Below are 19,661 nucleotides of genomic sequence, written 5' to 3'. Positions count from 1 at the left end.
ACTGTATCCAAAGCCATATCATGAATAAAACCAAGTCATCAACACTAAACCAGACTTAACTAAACCACTTTACTCAGGCCATATTGAGTAGAGAGATGTGGTAGCCATGTTAGTCCACTTTTAAAGGTAATTAGCATCAATAGAAATAAAAGAAAACAGAAAAGAAAATAAGATGATACCTTTTTTATTGGACTAACTATACATTTTTTGATTAGCTTTCGAAGATAGTCCTTCTGATCTAACGAAGAAGGGCTACTTTCGAAAGCTAATGAAAAAAATCTTATTGTTAGTCCAATAAAAAAGGTATCATCTTCTTTTCTTTTATTTCTATTGATTACCTTAGCCCATATAAAAGTGCTACACCATCTTGTATTGATATGTTTTATCTTCTATGATGTAGACCACTTTGAGGCCCCTTGTGGGGAAATAAGGTGTTATATTAGCTGAAGAATAGAAATATCCATATTAAACCCACATCAAACTTCTTCATGCATGCCAAAACAAAGCTTGATATTGCTGCAGTCTGTCCCATCCATAGTAAATTGTATCTGCACTATTCATACACAATCCACGCCTTTTCAACGCACCATGTCGCCCCTGCCTATCATACCAAGTCGTGTCACCCATCATCCATCCCACCATGTCTCATTCTTCATGACATACTTCTACAAAGCTTCTAAAGTACTATCCAAAGAAAATCTGATGAATTCCTTACACTTCCTACTGCTCCAAGACAAACGATTTAACTTTCAATGTGTGCGATAGGAAACAATGGTTAGGAATGCAGCAGAGGAGAACAGAATGGATTGTGCTCCAACAGCTCAACACTGTAGAAAGCCATCAACTATTAGCAAATGAGGTGATGTGTTGCAAATATATGTTTTCCATTATCTGCCAATAAATAATTTAGGAAGGATTATGGGACACAGCTTTGTGAATGCAGCTAAAACCCCCGGGGTCTTCCAGTGCTAAAATGGGATTTCAGGGTCCTTTATTATCAGGTTCTCCATGCAGAGTTCATCATCTCCACCTCCTTTTTGGTGTATCATTGCTGAGGCTTTTTAAAAAAAAATCACAGTCCAGAGATACAGCTCCATCCCCTCAGCTCACCACCCTCCTTGTCTAGGTGCCCTGGTGCTGAGGATACAAGCAACATATTCTCCTGTGCTGGACACTGGTGCAGACTGGCAGTGATTCCAAGGAACTGCTAGCAGTGTGTGAAAGAACCTCTCCCCACTGTACACCCTTTTCCCACATTTCCGGCTTGCCTCCGTTTTTAGAACTTTCTTTTTTCCCTGGGCTTTCTCGTCTTGGAGCTGTTCGGGAAGAGGTTTCCACTTCTCTTCCTGTTCCCACAGATGTGGTATCTCTGCCTTTCGCAGTCTTTAGAAATCTCAAAGAATAAGTTGTGTACATCCTGCTGATGGCTTTAGGTTTTCTTCATTTCCCAGGCCTGCCATAAACAGAGAAGGCATTAGAGTTAGAATAGTAATGGTTTGATGATTTATACTAACATATTTTTATGCATTTATTGACAGTCTTGACTGCCCCTGATGCAGCCCCTGTAGGGATAAAACATGGCCACGTCGGGCTTTTAATTATTTATGTATTTATTTTTGATGTGGTGAATACATTTGGACAGCTTTGGATTTTCAGTACTAATGGTCTGCTGTTTTGTTGTCCAGCCATCAATATCCATTATATTGTTTCTCATAACTAATTCCCGTATCTTTCTTTTCCTTTGGATTCTCCTGTTCCCTGAATGGCTGTGCTGGGGTCTGCAGTGGCCCCCTCACAGTACCTTGGCCTTTTGCAGGACATTGCCTGTGCTGGAAGCCACGATGGAGGGGGCTCTTTTCCTCATCTCTGATGCACAGTTAACAGGCAGCTGCTGGTCTGCACAGCTGCTTGTCTGCGGTCCTCCTGTAGCCTGGAGGGGAAGGGGTGAGGAAGAAGGAAAGAGAGAACACAACAGTAAGACCAGACTTAAGTCAGACACAAATCAAAGCCAACTTAATAAGCCAGAACTGGTGAAAATGAAAAAGTGAAAGAAGACTAAGGAAAAGGCAGGAGAAAGGAGGCCTTGCTGAGTTTAAAGGGGGTCTGGACAGATTCCTGAAGGAAAAGTCCATTGAGCGTTATTAAATTTTGGGGTTTTGCCAGGTTCTTGGGGCCTGGATTGGCCGCTGTCGGAGACGGAGTGCTGGGCTTGATGGACCTTTGGTCTTTTCCCAGCGTGGCAGTGCTTATGTAAGAGGGGTGATATCCCTGATGAAAACTTGCACTTGTAGGTTTGGAGAATGTACGTACTGTTAGCAAAATTAGGAAGAGGCATTCGTGGGAGCAAGAGAAGAGGAAAAAGCATGTACAAAAGTTTAAGTCAAATAAATATATGTATTTCATTTTCAAGTGTATGTGACATCTTCTTCCTTCAGATAAAGCTGGTGCAAGATGCACAAGTAGCCGATTTCCACAGGGAAACTAACCAGGTAGTTTTCTTTTGAAAATCAGATACAAGGTCCAAAAGTGCAAAAGCTCCCATGCCATGCAGGTGACAATATGGGCCCCTGAAAACATCTCCCCTTGGAAGCAGGCAGCATGTGTGTTAAACATGCCAACCTTCACCCGTACAGCAAGAGCCATCTCTGCCACTGCCTGAATCTTGTTTTATACTTCGATTGCTAATTAATATTTATTGTTTTGTAAACTCCTTAGAACCTTATGGGGCAATTCTACAAGCTCGTGCCTAGAGCTACACAGCATTTACGTGCTTGAAGGGCGCTTTTAATTGGTGCTTTCACACATATATGCACTAAGCTGTATTCTATCACATAGCACCTTAGTGCTACAGTGCATAACTCCAACATAGATATAAATGTGGGCAGAGTATGGGCTTGGCATCAAGTGACGCATTGAACTTATAGAATACTATCAGTTATGTGCATCACATACACCTGCTGTTGACATGGCTTAAGGGGTAGAACTTAAGCTTTGGTGAACCAATGCGGGTTTGTGCTAGCATTCTACAATGACCTAAGCGTGTCTATCTGCTGTTACAGAATTGGTGTTAGGTGTGCCCCTTTGTAGAACCTGAATCAAGGTGCCAATTATAGAATTTTCTCCTTATTCATCTGCGGAATATAAAATATATTTAAACCCTGAACCTTTATTCTCAGTTAGCCAACATCTGGAGCAGGTGGGCACTGCTGTCTGAATACAGGCAGCTGGGATTGGTTAAAGATCTAGAGGCACTCAAGGTCGAGGTGGAGCTGCTGTCCAGCTTCTTGGTGGCACGGATGCCAGTGGAGGCCCTGCTGCACATCTGGCCATCCCATCTACTTCTTTATTTAGAGGGGTAGTTTTCAAAGCCATTATAGCACATAATACATTGTGTGTTAGAACATGAAGATGTGACTACACTATCCAACTGCTCTCTCATCCAGCAAAGAGAAACAGGATCTGAAAACACCGAATACATTTATCTCCAGAAATACATCTCATGGTTCAGATACCTTCTCAGTGTGCTCGCTAAAGTAGGCACCAATAGAACCAGAAAACTAGTGGTCTGATGAAGCTGTGCAAAGTGTGATGGGTCAGTTATCTCTACCCAATTTCAGTGGCTAGTTCTGGAATGAACTCCAGCCATACAGTCCCATTACACTGAGGGTCTGATGGCTGAGCTGCTTTTGCAGGAGTAGAGTTCAAATAAGGGAATAGCATACTGGGTTACTGGTGCTGGTCATACTAAGACCCAGCGAGGGTCCTCCAGCAAGCGACTTCTTCAGATTTTCTTTCACTTCAGACAGTTGAAGTTCCAGGTCCACTCGTCTGCTCTCCTTCTCTCTGCACTGCTCCTCCAGTCCCCTAAGCCTCTCCTCCAGCTCCTTTGCTTTCTTCCCTGTCCCGATAAGAAAGAGATACATCAGGTGAGAAGCTCCACGGTCCACGGTATCTGCTCCATTTAAAATCTGAGCTCAAAGTGAGTTACATTCAAGCATGTGACTTATTTCCTCGCTCACCGTCTAAGCTGTACCTCAGGCAACGGGTGAAGTGACTGGCCCAAGATCACAGTGGGAGATGCAGGATTTGAACCTCAGCTTCCCTGAGTGACCACCCAATTTTCTTGCCATTAAGCTACCCATCCAACTAGTTCAGTGGTTCTCAACCCAGCCCTTGGGATATACATAGCCAGTCAGATTTTCAGGATACCCACAATGAATGAGATAAATTTGCCTACAGTGGAGGAAGTGCATGCAAATTTATCTCATACATAGTCATTGTGGGTATCCTGAAAACCTGACTGGCTACGTATATTCCAAAGATTGGGTTGAGAATTACTGGACTAGTTAAATGGGTAATGTACAAAAAGTGGGAGTACGACCAAGGAAACCAGACACTGGAAGACGTACTTAAATAAAAATTTATTAAAGATTTGAAGACTCGACACGTGTCGAGTCTTCAAATCTTTAATAAATTTTTATTTAAGTACGTCTTCCAGTGTCTGGTTTCCTTGGTCGTACTCCCACTTTTTGTACATTGTTGTTTTTATCGTGGGGTGCTTGAGTTTTCCACCTTTTGGTGGATCTTCCCTCTAGTTAAATGGGTATCATATTGATCCCACCTATAAGCCACCTGATTCAATTCTTCTCAGTCATGATCTCAAAGCCTATTTTCTTTTCCTGTTTGTCTGTCTTGACTAGATTGTAAGCTCTGAGAAACAGGGGCTGTTTCTATGTGTCCCTGTACAGTGCTATGTGCATGTGGTACTGCAAAACAATTTATATCAATAAATTCCTGGGAGAATTCTGCGTAACTACACAATGCAGAATTTGCACTTAATTCCCCTCTTGCACAGGGACCAGGAGGCAGTAGCAGCAGCAGCAGCAGTAGAGCTGTATATATAATACACCTGTACACAGTGGGAACATGAACAAATTTACACATTTACTGCTGCACACTGAGCTGCATCCAGGGCCAGCGTTAGGGGGTGGCAAACAGGGCAATTGCCCTGGGACCCCCGTAGCATAGGGGGCTCCAAGCCTGCTTCAAGCTGAAGGAGGCATAGGCAGAAGGCCAGCTTTCAGGCCCCCTCCTGGTTTCTGCCCTGGACCCCTGAATGTCTAAAATGTCTAACACCAGCCCCGGCTGCATCTTCCTTCATCTGCAACCCTGGGCTTGACTGCTGATTTGAACTGTGCAGAACACCATCTAGCTAAGCAGTTCAAATTAGCAGTCAGACTCTGGGTGACAGAGAAGGAGGATCAGCCCAGTATGCAGACCCTTTTCTTCTCCTCCTCCTCCTCCTCCTCCTCCTCCTCTTGCCATTTAATTTGCATGGGGGAGAGAGAGTTTGGGGAGAGAGAAAACTGGAGGTCTTGCTGGGAGGGAGGAAAACGGGAGGAGAGAAAGGGTAAGAAAGCTGGGGAGGCAGAAGGAACTGGGGGGCACACAAAGAGAGCTGCAGAATCAGCCACCCAAATTTGCAGGATCACCTCAACGCAATCCTACTCTACACAGGGCCGGTCTTAGCAAGTGCGGGGCCCTATGCAGACCAATTTGGTGGGGCCCCATCCTAGCCCCGCCCCATCCTAGCTCCGCCCCATCCTAGCCCCGCCCCATTGATAATATTATTCAATTTTTAGAAAATTTTTTATTTATGAAATTTCAAATAAAGACAAATGAAGCTAAACTTGTACAGAAAATCTGATTGAAATAATAAGCACAATGCTATCATGAACCCCCCCTCCCCAGAAATTATTCAGTTCAAGTCCACTACAATTCTCATAACCCCGGGGGGGGGGGGGGGGGGGTCAGAGGTGCAGACACACAATCTCTCCACTGCAAAACACTATACACAAACTTGTGCAAAAATATACTCATAACCTTACCAAACCATAACAGCACTAATTCCAAGGACAGGACGAGCACAACCTTATGCGTGGAAAGACAGAACTGTAATTACACCAGGCTCTAAAACACCAATACACTACCTCATGAAAAAAACAAAACAAAAAGGGCTGCAAATGCTACACGCTAGCAGGATACTGCACCTTGATCACACATGAAAAACACATGACACAACAGATATGAAGGCAAAATACTGAACTGGAAAGTTACCTCAAGAAGTCAGACTCAGCATGCAGCAATACTAGAAAAATTGAAACTTACATGCAAAATATCACAGATGCACATTTCCAAAAGCTGACATTCCAATTAATAAATTCTGAATAAAATACTTTTTTCTACCTTTGTTGTCTGATCATTTGTTTTTTCTATTCGCTTTGATCCCAGTGTCTTCTGTTTTATGCAGTGTCTTCTTTCCATTTGATATTTTTTCTCTCACCATGTCCACCATCCTCCTGTGTCCTTATGTGTCCTGTCTACCATCTGTAGCCCTGTCCCTATCCCTTCTCCAGTTTCAGCATCTGCCTTCAAAGTGTTCCGATCCAGCCCTTAAATTCAGCAATTTCTCCTCCATGCATATCCAGCATTTCTCCTCACTCCCCTCCTTCCATGTGCATCTACTTTCCTCCCCTCCCCTACATCCATGTCCAGCATTTTTCCTCTATCCCTTCCCCTCCATCCATGTGCATCTCCTTCCTTTGTCTTTCCTTCCCTCCATTCCTGCCCAACATTTCTCCTCTCTCCCCTGCTCTCCATGTCCAGCAATTTCTCCTCTCTCCCTGGGCCCTGTCCTCCCATCCATGTCCATTGATGCTCCTCTCTCCCCTTCCCTCCTCCATCCATCCATATCCATCAATTCTCCTCCCTCCCCTCCATGTCCAGCAATTCCCCTCTCTTCCTGAGTCCTGCCCCCTCCATTCATCCCTATAAAGCAATTCCCCTCTCTCCCTGAGCCCTGCCCTCCCATCCATGCTCCTCTCTGTCCCCTGCCCCCTCCATTCATCATCCCTATCCAGCAATTCCCCTCTCTCCCTGAGCCCTGCCCTCCCATTCATGCTCCTCTCCTCTGCCCCCATCCATTCATCCCTATCCAGCAATTCCCCTCTCTCCCTGAGTCCTGCCATCCATGTCCAGGTCCTCTCTCCCTTGCCCTCCCGCTCCCACCCTCCCATGTTCAACTGCCTGCCTGCCCTGTCCTCGAGGGTGGGACACTGAGTATGATCGAATCAGGAAGAGCTTCTGCGTTCTGCTAGAGACGTGACGTCGGGGGGACTCGGGAGGGGAGGAGCACTTTCACTGACGCTGCCTGCTGTGCTGTACAGTCGGATTTCGGCGACGGAGGGTAAATTTAAAAGAAAAATTATCCTTACTTGGGGGGGAGAAGAGGGCGCCACCGCGCCAGGGCGGGCAGATAAATACCGTGTCGGACCGGCCCTGTGAAGAGGCTGACTGAGGCACGCCGCATGGGGCCTCCCTAAGCGCGGGGCCCTATGCAACCGCCTCGGTTGTCTCGGCCTAAGACCGGCCCTGACTCTACAGACCACCAGGCAAATGGCAAGACTCCCAAACACACCTTATGGACTTCATCTCGAACACTTGTGTTTCTACCGCAAACCTTATCATAATAGGAGACATCAACTTGCACCTTGAAGATCTTACCTTGACAAGCACACAAGAATGCAAAGTTCCTACAACTATGGGATCTTCAAGCACCAAATATACAACCAACACACATAAAAGGACACATAGTAGACATTATCACACAGAAATTCGATCCAGACTCAAATCTCCTACTAACAGACACAAGATGGACACCTGCACCGTGGTCAGACCACTACAAAGCATACATCTCCCTCCAATGGCGAACGAAAGACATAACGAACAAGAACGAAAAACCTACCACGAGAGGAAAAATAGACCCGGTAATATTCTGGCAACAGATCTACCAAAATGGATGGACAACAAGAGCAGACACAATCCAATTCCTCCAAGAATGGGACGATAGATGTAGAACAATACTAGACAACATTGCCCCAATTCAAACCAGAACATCACACAGGAAGAAATCAACACCATGGTTCACCGAAGAACTGAAAAAACTCAAAACACAAGTTAGAAGGTTAGAACGTGTGTGGAATAAAAAGAAAGACGACCCAACACTTAACGCATGGAAACAACTTCAAAGAAAATATAAGTATACCATAAGACAAACTAAAAGATTATTTTATAAAAAAGAAATCGGACCGAATTCAGACACACACAAACGCTTCCAACTCATGAATAAACTACTAGATACCACACCAATCACAACCAACAACAAAGAAACACCAGGAGCAGACAATCTCGCAAAATACTTCAATGAGAAAATCGTTCAACTACGACTTAAAATACCAGCCAGCACCACCGATTACGCCACACTCCTTGACTGTCTAGATCCAGATCCAGGTGTATACCCAGCAGACAGAACCTGGACCAATTTCGAGATACTATCAGAGGATCTCATCTCCCAAATGCTCAAAAGATTTGCCAAATCTCACTGCAAATTAGATATATGCCCAAACAACCTCATGACATCTGCCCCTCATCAATTTATAATAGATCTCACGAATCACGTAAACTATATGCTACAAATCAGACTCTTCCTGAAGGAAAAAGGAAACATTCTACTTACTCCTATACCCAAAGACACAAAGAAGAGCGCCAGTGAACTAACTACAGGCCAGTAGCATCCATACCCCTAATAACCTAACAACTCACAAACTATTTAAACAAATTCTCAATACTACATGATTCCCAGTCAAGATTTCGGTCCAACCACAGCACGGAAACAGTACTAGTTACTCTCATGAATAAATTTAAACAAATGATTGCAACTGGCAAGAATATACTACTGCTACAATTTGATATGTCTAGCGCTTTTGATATGGTTGATCATGTGATACTACATATCCTCGAGTATTTCGGAATTGGAGGAAATGTTCTCAACTGGTTCAAGGGTTTCGTAACCACACGATCATATCAAGTGACATCTAATTTGACTACATCATCTACATGGACACCAGAATGCGGAGTTCCACAGGGATCCCCCCTATCACCGACTCTATTCAACTTAATGATGATACCCTTGGCGAAACTACTATCAAACCAGAACCTTAACCCATACATATACGCAGATGATGTAACGATCTACATTCCATTTAAACATGATCTAAAGGAAATTTCCAATGACATCAACCAAAGCCTACATATCATGCACACATGGGTGGACGCATTCAAGCTGAAACTCAATGCAGAAAAAACCCAATGCCTAATACCTCACAACACAACACGAACAAATTCACTACCATTGACACACCAAAACTGAATCTTCCAATCTCGGACACCGTAAAAATTCTTGGAGTCACCATTGATCGACACCTAACAGTTGAGAGTCACGCGAAAAACACAACCAAGAAGATGTTCCACTCAATGTGGAAATTAAAAAGAGTAAGACCTTTCTTCCCAAGAACCGTCTTCCGCAACCTGGTACAATCAATGGTACTCAGCCACCTAGATTATTGCAATGCACTCTACGCTGGTTGCAAAGAGCAAATAATCAAGAAACTTCAGACAGCTCGGAACACTGCAGCTAGACTCATATTCGGTAAAACAAAATACGAAAGCGCTAAACCCCTACGAAAAAAGATGCACTGGCTTCCACTAAAAGAACGTATTACGTTCAAAGTATGCAACCTAGTTCATAAAATTATTCATGGAGACACACCAGCCTACATGTCAGACCTGATAGACCTACCACCCAGGAATGCTAAAAATCATCCCGCACATTCCTCAATCTTCATTTCTCAAATTGTAAAGGTCTCAAATACAAACTAACACACGCGTCAACCTTTTCCTACCTGAGCACAGAGTTCTGGAATGCGCTGCCGCACAAATTAAAAACAACCTATGAATTAGCTAACTTCCGAGTTCTACTGAAGACTCATCTCTTTAATAAGGCATACAACAATGATCAACAAACATAAACTCCTAAACGCACATCCAAAACTGCCTCTACTATGTCTACCTGCCAAAACACTACCATGTTTTCTCACTATCATGGTACCCAAGATCCTTTAGCTACTACTAAATGTATATTTTCTTAAATAAAACTCTTATATATTTCTTAAATACTTCTTAATATGTTTGCTTGTTAATACACTATCATGTTTTATCATTATCATGCTACCCAAAATCCTTCAGTTATCACTAAATGTATACTTTATACTTTTTCATGTACTTCTGTTACTCATGATGTATTGTAAGCCACATTGAGCCTGCAAAGAGGTGGGAAAATGTGGGATACAAATGCAACAAATAATTAAAAAAAAATAACATGAAAGGTGAGTATGGAGGGGGGGGGGGGGGGGCAGCATTCAAACTATGTTGAGCAGGTTCAGCCCAAAAAGGGATAAAGCTGAGGAGCCAGACCTTATGAAGGGGGAATTCTGCACCAAAAAATCCAACGTCAAGAATGCAGAATTTTAAAATATTATCTGAAGACACACAAAAGTGAAACTAATTCTGGGTTCCAATTTGTAGAGAATTCCAAGTCTTGTGTGGCATCATACTACCACTGCTTTATCCTGGCAGCACTTTCAGCAGCAGCAGTGCAGGTGCCACAGCTGGAAAGTGACAGATCTCCATCTGGAAATACTTCCTGTTTTCAGTAATTTCACTAAATTCTATTGAGATTCATAGACAATGCAAAGGTGCTTTTGCACTTTTCTCCTCTGACCACTAGATGGGGGTGCTAACCACAGTTAGCTAGAGAGACAGGGACAGGCCAAAAATGCACTTGTGCTGATTCAGCAGCGGGGGGGGGGGGGGGGGGGGGGGGGGGGGGGGGAGGGGGGAGGAGGAAAGAGTCATACAAAAGAAAAGGGGGGGGGGGGAATCCCAGAACAGAGGCTCTGCTTGGGGGGGGGGGGAGGGTCAAGAGTACATACCCTGCCCTGAACCAACAAATGCTAGTGAGGGACAGCAAGCCAGAGTTTCAGTTCTGCACGTATCACAGGAACCCCTGGGATGCTGGCAGGTGCTCATATTTTTATAAGCATTTCATTTTAAAATAATCTAGATCATAAACATGCTACAGTGACCTTATTTTGATTTTACCACTAACATCTGTTAGTTGCCTGCAAATTCATCGGCAGAGTCTGCCTGCAGACCTGTTACAAGTACTGGGCTTTTTCTTATAGAAATACAATGGAAGCTTATTTCAAAAGACTCCTACGGCGTTACAACACATAAAATACCAAGAGTAAAATCATGTGACCCCAGAATCCAGCAAAACAGCTCACTCCACAAAACCTTGACACTGTCAAGAACCATTTTGTACTCACCAGCAGCAAAACTGCTAAACCAACCAAAGAGGTAAAGAGGTGCTCCTCCTGCTCAGTGCCCACATTAGTCAAAAATCAAATGATGAGGGCCAACTCACTGGCAGGGCTGCACACCCTCATGCAGAAGGGCCTACCAGCTCAGGTCACTGGTGTTGGGGCTGCATTCACACCAGCCAGTGGGGAGTCACTGTGCAATGGGACAGCAAGTGGTTGAATGAGGTCCCATACAGCAAATAACTCTGAAAACCTCCAGTGGGGGGGGGGGGGGGGGGGGGGGAGACAGAGAGAGAGTGTGTGTGTGTATTGGGGTGGGGGACAGATGATGCAATCAGTATGTCACTAGCCTACTACACCCACAACCTGAGTTTTAATTCTGCACTGGGATTTCTGTCAGGTAGTTGTCCTTTGGCCAACTCAGCCATCCATCTACTTTTGGACGGTAAAGGAGTAACCCAGCCTTATTGGGAGGAAAGTTGATTGGGGAAGGGAATGGCAAACCATCTCACTAACATCGAACCTACTACTACTACTTATCATTTCTATAGCGCTACTAGACGTACTTGTACACAGGGGACCACTTTTACCCTAAAATTATTTCACATTCCTTCTATGCCTCTTCTCAGTGTATAGCCAAATGTGATTTTGTGACTTCTTTACTGATTATAATGAGTTGAAATGGGAAGATAACCGGAACATTCCCTCTACCTGGGCTGCTCTTTATGGCCTCCTTGATCTCTCGTTTCTCTTTGCGCAAGGCCAGCAGCTCAGTGCGAATGGACGCCTTTTCCTTCTCCAACTTCTCCTTCTGACTCACAAATCTCCGAGCATCTTCCTCTGCACGGTTTTTCCCATACTTATATTGATTCGCACCTGAGTGAGAAAGGGAAGGTCTTTAATTTATGAAGAAAACAACTGAAGTGCAGGCAAAGTAAATTCTACACACCGACACCCCCTCCCACAAGGCCATGACTACAGAGGGACCAGGTGGGGCCCAGACATACTGGAGGCGTGACGCTTTATCGTAACTTGGGGATCCACGCGACGGGACTTCTCACTGCAGGATGAGGCATGACGTTTCACCTGTGTTCCTGTTGGCCGTGTTACTTCCTCCACCTGCATGAAATAGACAAAATCAGTGGGGAAGGGTTCACTTCAATCCAAAGTGACACTATCATCTCACAGACCATATGGAGAGTCCCAAGAGCTGACACAGAGTGAGGGCCGGAGAGGGAGGGGTGTTAGATGCTGATGGAAAGTCACACATGAAGGAACTAGCAAGCTCTGCCACAGTGTTCCGAGGAGAGAAGAAGTTAAGATCTCTCCTAGTGTTTTGCAATTATGCTAGTGGTTCCTATGACTACCTGATTTCTTTTGTCTTTTGGTTTGGTTACCTAATTTGAACTGGAGGGGGGGGGGGACATTGAAGCTTTCAGGATCTGTTGTTTGATTTATGAGCGGGGAGGGATGGGGTGGAAATTTTGCTTGACTGTATCTGAGCCTCAAATTTTGCACCTGTGTATATAACTTGAAATATGCCCTCTATATGCATTGATTATTGTGTAAATTGTGTATGCAAACTGCTTAGTTAGGATTCAGATTGTAATTGTTCTTTGTCACTGGCTTAACATAAATAAAAACATACTACTTCTAAAATGAATTTGTGACTGGCAGACACAGCAAAGGTTAATGATTGACTACATCTAAGTTACAGTGGCCTAATTGCAAATTCCTTCAGTTTATGTGGTTGTAAGACCCTCCTGGAAGAGCCGATAGAGAAGATAATTGAGTATGGTTCTGTCTGAGCCAGCCAAGTGCTGTGTCTGGATTAAGGTTCAGAGGATGCCTAATAATATTCCACCTCTCTGAAAGTTGTTAGAAATGACAGTTGGATGTTGGGCTGTGCCTTTTTTCTTCCTGCTCCTCTGAACCTTCAGCTGCAGGTATTCAGTTTCCCTATTCAGAATCTTTTTTTTTTTTTTTTAATACACTAGGATGCAAGCACTAGGAATCCTTCTAGAATCTTGTGATTGTGGGTCCTAAGCCCGGTCATGAGGTATTGTCATTGTGCAGATCTTTACATGGCAATGCATAACATTAGCTATTAAATCACCGGGGTCTGACTGATTTAGCAACCCAGATAGCTTTATAATATACAGGTATCTATAGACCTTCCTTCATCTAGAAGATATCAATTTCATTTTAGCCACTACTAACATTTCTATAGTGCTACTAGATGTATGCAATGCTGTCCACATTATATGCAGGTACTTTCTCTGTCTCTAGAGGGCTCACAATCTAAGTTTTGTACCTGGGGTAATGGAGAGTTAAGTGACTTGCCCAAGGTCACAAGGAGCTGCACTGGGAATTGAACCCAGGTCACTAGGATCCAAGCCCGCTGCACTAACCATTAGGCTACTCCTCCAGCCTTCAGATTCTCTTCTGTGATCAGCCATGGGACCCTTAACCTTCTGTGTCTTAAATGCACTACCTCTCCCCTCCCCCCACACCTTTTCATAGGGGACATCATCGTACACTCGAGGATCGCTGCTGCTGTTGTGACAGGAGGTTGCCCACCTGGAAAAAAAAAAAAAAGCAGAAAGCTGTTACTGAACAAGACATACAAACCGTTCCTGTACTTCTCCCCAGGTTGATCTGAACATACAGTCGTAGAGCACATGTACAGGGACTTCCAACCTATAGAATACATACAGCGCACAGAACATGCGGAGGGGTATTTTCCATGGAACGTCTAAGTACGATTTTGGACGGTTTGCTAGAAATGTCCAAAAACTGAGTGGTGAACATAGTCATTTTGGAACCTGAAAAACATTTATCTTTTTGGTTCGAAAATCACCTTTTTCCTAGACATTTTATGTTCAGTGTGTTTTTCTTTTGGGACCAATTTGGAAAATAAAACATCCAAGAGAAAAACACCCCAAAACCAGCCACAGGGATGTCTGGGGGTATCATTCTTAGAAGACTGGCCATACCTAAATCCCAGCAGAGTAGAGGGGCAGCATAGGGGCACTGCAGTGGACTTCACATAATAGGTCCCAGGTACACATCTCACCATTACCCCCTTGTATTGTCTGGTGAGTTCTCCAGGAACAGAAAAATATCTACCAGTGGCGTAGCTACGTGGGGCCACGGGGGCATGGGCCCCCTTAGATTTGGCCCTGGCCCCCCGCCGCCAACCCCTTCGACCCCCCCTCCTGCCGCCAACCCTCCCCCGTCGCCATCGGGTACCTTTGCTGGCGAGGGTCCCCAACCCCCCCCCAGCCGAAGTCCTCTTCTCTGGCGCGGCCATGTTGCTGATCTGCAAGGGCAGGCTTCTGTTTCTGTGAGTCTGTACAATGTGCAGGCCGTCAGACTCACAGAAACAGAAGCCTGCCTTTGCAGATCAGCAACGCGGCCGCGCCGGAGAAGAGGACTTCGGCTGGCGGGGGTTGGGGACCCCCACCAGCAAAGGTACCCGACGGCGGGGGAGGGTTGGCGATGGCAGGAAGAGGGGGTCGAAAGGGTTGGCGCTGGGGGGGGGGGAATCAAAGATGGTGGTGGCGACGGGTAAGTCAAAAATGGTGGTGGGAGGGTTAAAAATGGCGGGGGAGGGGGTCGGCGGTGCCGGTGGGGTGGAGCTAAAATGTGCCCCCTCAGGCTCTGGACCCCCCTCCCGCCGAAGTCTGGCTACACCCCTGGTATCTACTGTACCTCACTACAACAGCTCTCAAGCTTGCAGGTGTCACCAACATGTAGATACAGTAGGTAGTGTATTTTGGAGGGCTCATACATTCCACCTTGTGAGAATGGGATATGGGCCTGGGTCCTCTTCTCTACAGTCCACTGCACCGACCGCTAGGCTACTCCTGGGACCTGCTGGCTACTCTAAGAAAAATGGCCATCATATATGAAGCTGTCATAGAGCCTGGTATGTACTGCTGCTGTTATATGTTAGGTGGGTGGGAAGGGGTCTGTGACCACTGGGGGAGTAAGGGGGGTTATGTCTTAATCTCTCCAGTGGTCATTTAGGTCACCTTTTGGTCACTTATTTGTGGTTGAAATAGGTCTAGCCAAAATATCTTAATTTTGGCCTTGGCTATTTTTGTCTTGTTCCATCATTGTAGGAAAATGTCTGTCTTTTGGTTACATCCATTTCCTGCCCACAACATGTCCCCAACGTGCCCCCTTGGAGCAAAACATATTAAACCGGGGTGTCAAAAATAGCAACTTAGATGTTTTTGAAAGAAAAACATCCTTCTGCCACCTTATGATGTTTTTTTGGATTTTGAAAATGAGCCCCATACAATGCATAGCGCATATGTAGAGACAGAGGCACTCCCAGTCTATATAATACATGAGCACATGTTTGGCTTACAGCATTATGGGAGCCAGGGGCATAGCCACACACTCAATTCTGGGCGGGCAAGTCACTTAACCCTCTATTGCCTCAGGTACAAACTCAGATTGTGAGCCATCCAGGCACATGGGAATACCCAACGTACCTAAACCTTGAGCCACTATTGAAAAAGGTGTGAGCAAAATCCAAATAAATAAAACACTGCTCTGCCAATGGGTCCTTCTTCCTGCTGTGTCCCCTCCTACCTATGCAGAAATAGGAAGTAGTTCACATAGGAAGTAGGATGTGGCCAGCAGAGCAGAAGTAATGCAAAAACCAAGCACACAGGCCTAGCAGATCAATCCAGCCCTTCTATCTGTGCCTCCCACAAGAAGCCTGAAGATAGTGGCTTTTCTATTGCTGGCACTAGGCCCCATCTTGGAGGCCGAGCCTGGGGGAATCTTGCCCCTCCTGCGCCCCCCACCTCATGGCCCTGTCTGCATGGCATCAGCTGGCAAAGTCAAACCACAATGCAACCAGGTAACACAATAGGAGCAGGAAGGCAGAGGAGAAAGGAAGAGAAGGGCAAACCATGGGTTGGCCAAGATTTCTTTCCTGTGCTTATTTTTCTGTCCCTGCCCCTCCCCCACCTCCTTGCTCATTGCCAGATCCCCAAAAGGCATTCTTACAGGAAGGAGTGATGGACAGCACTAACAATGCTGGGAATCATGTCTACATCCACATAGTCGTAGTGCAGGGCTTCTGGTTTTGCCCGAGAGCCCGTCTTGACCAACAGTAGTCCAAGCCAGCGGCCCATTTCTTCCGAGGAGCTCGCCTGGGAAAGAGAAAGAAAAACCAGTTAACACAAGGGAGGAGACATCAGATTCCCCTCACCCTCTGAACGTGGTCCTTGGAGGAGGCATTGGGTCCCTCCTCACAATCTGATCCCAGGAACTTGGAATCCTTGGGGAGGGGAGGGAGTTTAATTTTACAAAGTAACCATTTACATGTGGAAAATAACTCTTTTATATAATGATGTGGCTGAATACATTGCATGCCGGTGTCCTCAGGTGCACAGTTTGGGCAGAACTTACATGGAGTTGCAATGTTCACACTTTATATAATGCAAGAGGAGACGGAGATACAACATGCACAACCTTACCCCTCCCTTTGAGCAGGTAAAAATTGTGTGATATGGGGGCTGACTTTGGCACCTATCTTATAAAGGATGTAGTCACTTAGTACATAAGTACATAAGCACTTCTTCCATCTATGATGAGGGCACCCTTTTATGAAATTAAATTACCCTTATTGCATATTACAGTGACTGATAAATCTCAGAGTGGGGAAGACATTAAAATATTATTCTCCAGACCAGTATAGAAGTCTTCAAACACCATAATCAGTATTCCTGCAGTATGAACACCAATGAGGCTTTATTTAAGGCAGTTGGGCTTCCCAGGCTCCCTTCCGCCATATCAGCTTTCTGTTCTCTTGGAAGGGAGAAGTAATAGGGGAAGGATAACCAGGCTACAGCAGATAGGGACCTTCTACTAGCTGAGCAAGAAAGCTGCTTCTTTCGCTCACTGGTAGAGTTTCTTCCAAGATAGTAGTTGGACAATATGTTTTGGTACTATAATGGAACTTTCAGGCCCAAGGGCAGAGAGTGATAATCAGCCTCGGATCCAATCCTCTCCCACCCAAGCTCCCCTGGATACATGCCTCCAAGGCGCACACTTCTTCACCCTGGCGAACCAGGCGGAAACCAAATGGCTGCTTGGGCCCGAGCCCTGGTAGCACCTCGCAGCCCTGCAAGACCACTGCGTTCATGTGTGTTCGCAGATCCGTCCGATCCTTGTGGAAATAGAGGGTGTGTCCCTTGACCCTGCACCAACGCTCCCTCCAGCAGTGATTCACCAGAACGTTTAAGTAGCCTGTGGGAAGAGCAGAACACACGGACACCTCAGCCTTGGCTTCCACCATCGCCTTGGGTAAATCTCTTCATAAAGGTGGTTAATAAATTCCAATAAATAAATACATTGGAACAAAAGTAAAGGCAGTGAGAGACAGGGGCAAGGGAAAAGATTTTCTAATCCATTGGGTCAGCAGGGACCATTCAGGGCTATCTGAGGGTAAGAAATGTTATATCAGGAAGCATTCACTGTATCAGAGTAAAAAGGCAGGAAAGAAGAGGCGAGTCACACGATGGTAATACAGAAAGAGTTGGTACTTCAGTCCCATTGTGAGATGTCCTGGTTCTGATTACACTGCCCCGCCTCCCGATTTCCCTGTACGTACCATAGCAGGGAAAGTCCTCTTCCGTGGACGACGTCTGGGTATCCTCTGCTGCCATCTTCTTCTTGGAGAAACTGATGATTCTGGTGATCTTTCTGCTGGCGGCCCGGCTCACAGAACCTTTGAGTTCTGCCAATCCACTCTTCTTACTCTTCCCTGACAGAAACCAAAAGAGGGTGAGGAGGGGAGGTGCGTTGCCAAGGAGGGAAGTGCTGACAAAGAGGAGGAGGGAGAACACGGGCAGGGAGGAGTGGAGATATGGCCTAGTGGTAAGTGCAGTGGCCTGGGAATGAGGGTAACTTTATATCCTGCAGACAGGCTTGCTGTCTGTAATAGCGTTAGCAATTTGATTTAACACAAAACAAACATAAGCCACCTTGTGCCTTTCTTGTTTATAAACATAACAGTTTTAGACCCCTGATGCAGGCAGTTGCCGAAACATGGCTGTGTGGGGTTCTTGGCCACGTTTGTGTCTAATCACCAGCAAAACATTGTAGTTTGGCCACACTGGTATCTGTTCATTCTTTGGACCCAGTTTCTCCTGCCTTGGTGCCAGTTCATGTCACCTGAGAATGATGGAAGCCAGATTCAAATCCCGCTTTTTCCTCTGATGCTCGTTGTGACTCTGGGAAAGTATGTTCACCCTCCACTGCCTCAGGTGCAGACTCACCAGTCAATATTGAGTCCTACCTGACTCCAGCCTTGGAGCACCCCTCTCCGGCCCACTTAAAAAAGGGCCTTGGAAAGCCATACTGCCCGGTTAATGGATGCTGAATATAGATCCTCTCCTGCCCGCTTAAATCGCTGTCAATATTGATTACTCAGAGTGTAAGCCCTTGTTAGGGTTACCATATGGCTCCAGAAAAAGGAGGACAGATTGAGCCAGTCTGGGTTTTACTTCCATTGCTTTCACTGGAAGCAAAACCCGGACTGGATCAATGTGTCCTCCTTTTTCTGGAGCCATATGATAACCCTAGCCCTTGTGGAATGTACTGTACTGTGAACTTAATCAACCATCTAAATCCAAGATCAGACCTCCATGAACACGGGATCAGGGAGGAATATTTTTCTCAGGGTGCTGCTCAACTGGCTACAGCTCATAGGGCCTCATTCCCTTCCTGTATTGGCCATTACACTTGATGGGCCCTCTGGCTTTCTTCAACATGAAATGATTTATCATCAAGAGCCCCTGAGAACAGGATCATATACTCTGTTCTTACCATGCTCCCGGGTCTCCTGCCATCTGCTGGAAGACCGACTCTCTCCATTCACCAAGCTGTCCGAATCTGATGTTTGTTTGTCCTGTGACAGTCTCTGGTGGGAAGCAGAGACTGGGTTTAGTGATAACTTTTGATAAACCAAAGTTGTAAGATTAACCCTTGCTACCCCTTCACTGGGACTAATAACCAAATCCATGTTGAATAACAGACCCTTAGTTACAAGCACATCTGATTGCACAGTCAATAAGGAAGTATACAGAGGATCAGCCCTTCCACAATGACACATCTGAAGCTAAGGGAAGCTTCTTCGGGGGCTGAAGGCTTCACCGCCACCATCACCTCAACCATGCCCCAGTAATTCTGAATGACCACAGAGCCTGATAAAAGAAACCAGTTCTATCAGCCTCTGGCTGAGCCTGGAGTCTGAGGGGGCTCAGATATCTGTATACATCTTCTTTCCTTAGCTGTGGTACTCCTGGGTTACACTGTGAGGCTGATACACACAGAGGACTGAGTGCCTCCACCGGG

General features: G+C 45.5%; 1 protein-coding gene across 2 annotated transcripts in view; it reads right to left on the bottom strand.

Annotated features, from left to right (window-relative positions):
- Positions 1 to 1,069: 1,069 nt before the first annotated feature.
- AFAP1L1 (actin filament associated protein 1 like 1) overlaps positions 1,070 to 19,661 on the bottom strand; it is a 65,484-nt gene continuing 46,892 nt past the window's right edge. For both annotated transcript variants that reach the window (XM_030211816.1, XM_030211817.1), the window contains exons 10-19: positions 19,134 to 19,227; positions 17,917 to 18,069; positions 17,341 to 17,552; positions 16,308 to 16,453; positions 13,793 to 13,859; positions 12,287 to 12,398; positions 11,991 to 12,155; positions 3,723 to 3,898; positions 1,802 to 1,930; positions 1,070 to 1,453 (exon numbers count right to left, since the gene is read on the bottom strand). In XM_030211816.1, the coding sequence (XP_030067676.1) occupies positions 1,430 to 1,453; positions 1,802 to 1,930; positions 3,723 to 3,898; positions 11,991 to 12,155; positions 12,287 to 12,398; positions 13,793 to 13,859; positions 16,308 to 16,453; positions 17,341 to 17,552; positions 17,917 to 18,069; positions 19,134 to 19,227 (1,278 nt within the window). In that variant the 3' untranslated portion in view covers positions 1,070 to 1,429. The remainder of the gene's footprint in view (positions 1,454 to 1,801; positions 1,931 to 3,722; positions 3,899 to 11,990; positions 12,156 to 12,286; positions 12,399 to 13,792; positions 13,860 to 16,307; positions 16,454 to 17,340; positions 17,553 to 17,916; positions 18,070 to 19,133; positions 19,228 to 19,661) is intronic.

This window comes from Microcaecilia unicolor, chromosome 8 (assembly GCF_901765095.1).
Source record: "Microcaecilia unicolor chromosome 8, aMicUni1.1, whole genome shotgun sequence".
NCBI classification, from domain to species: Eukaryota; Metazoa; Chordata; class Amphibia; order Gymnophiona; family Siphonopidae; genus Microcaecilia; species Microcaecilia unicolor.
This window is presented reverse-complemented; position numbering and strand designations above follow the sequence as displayed.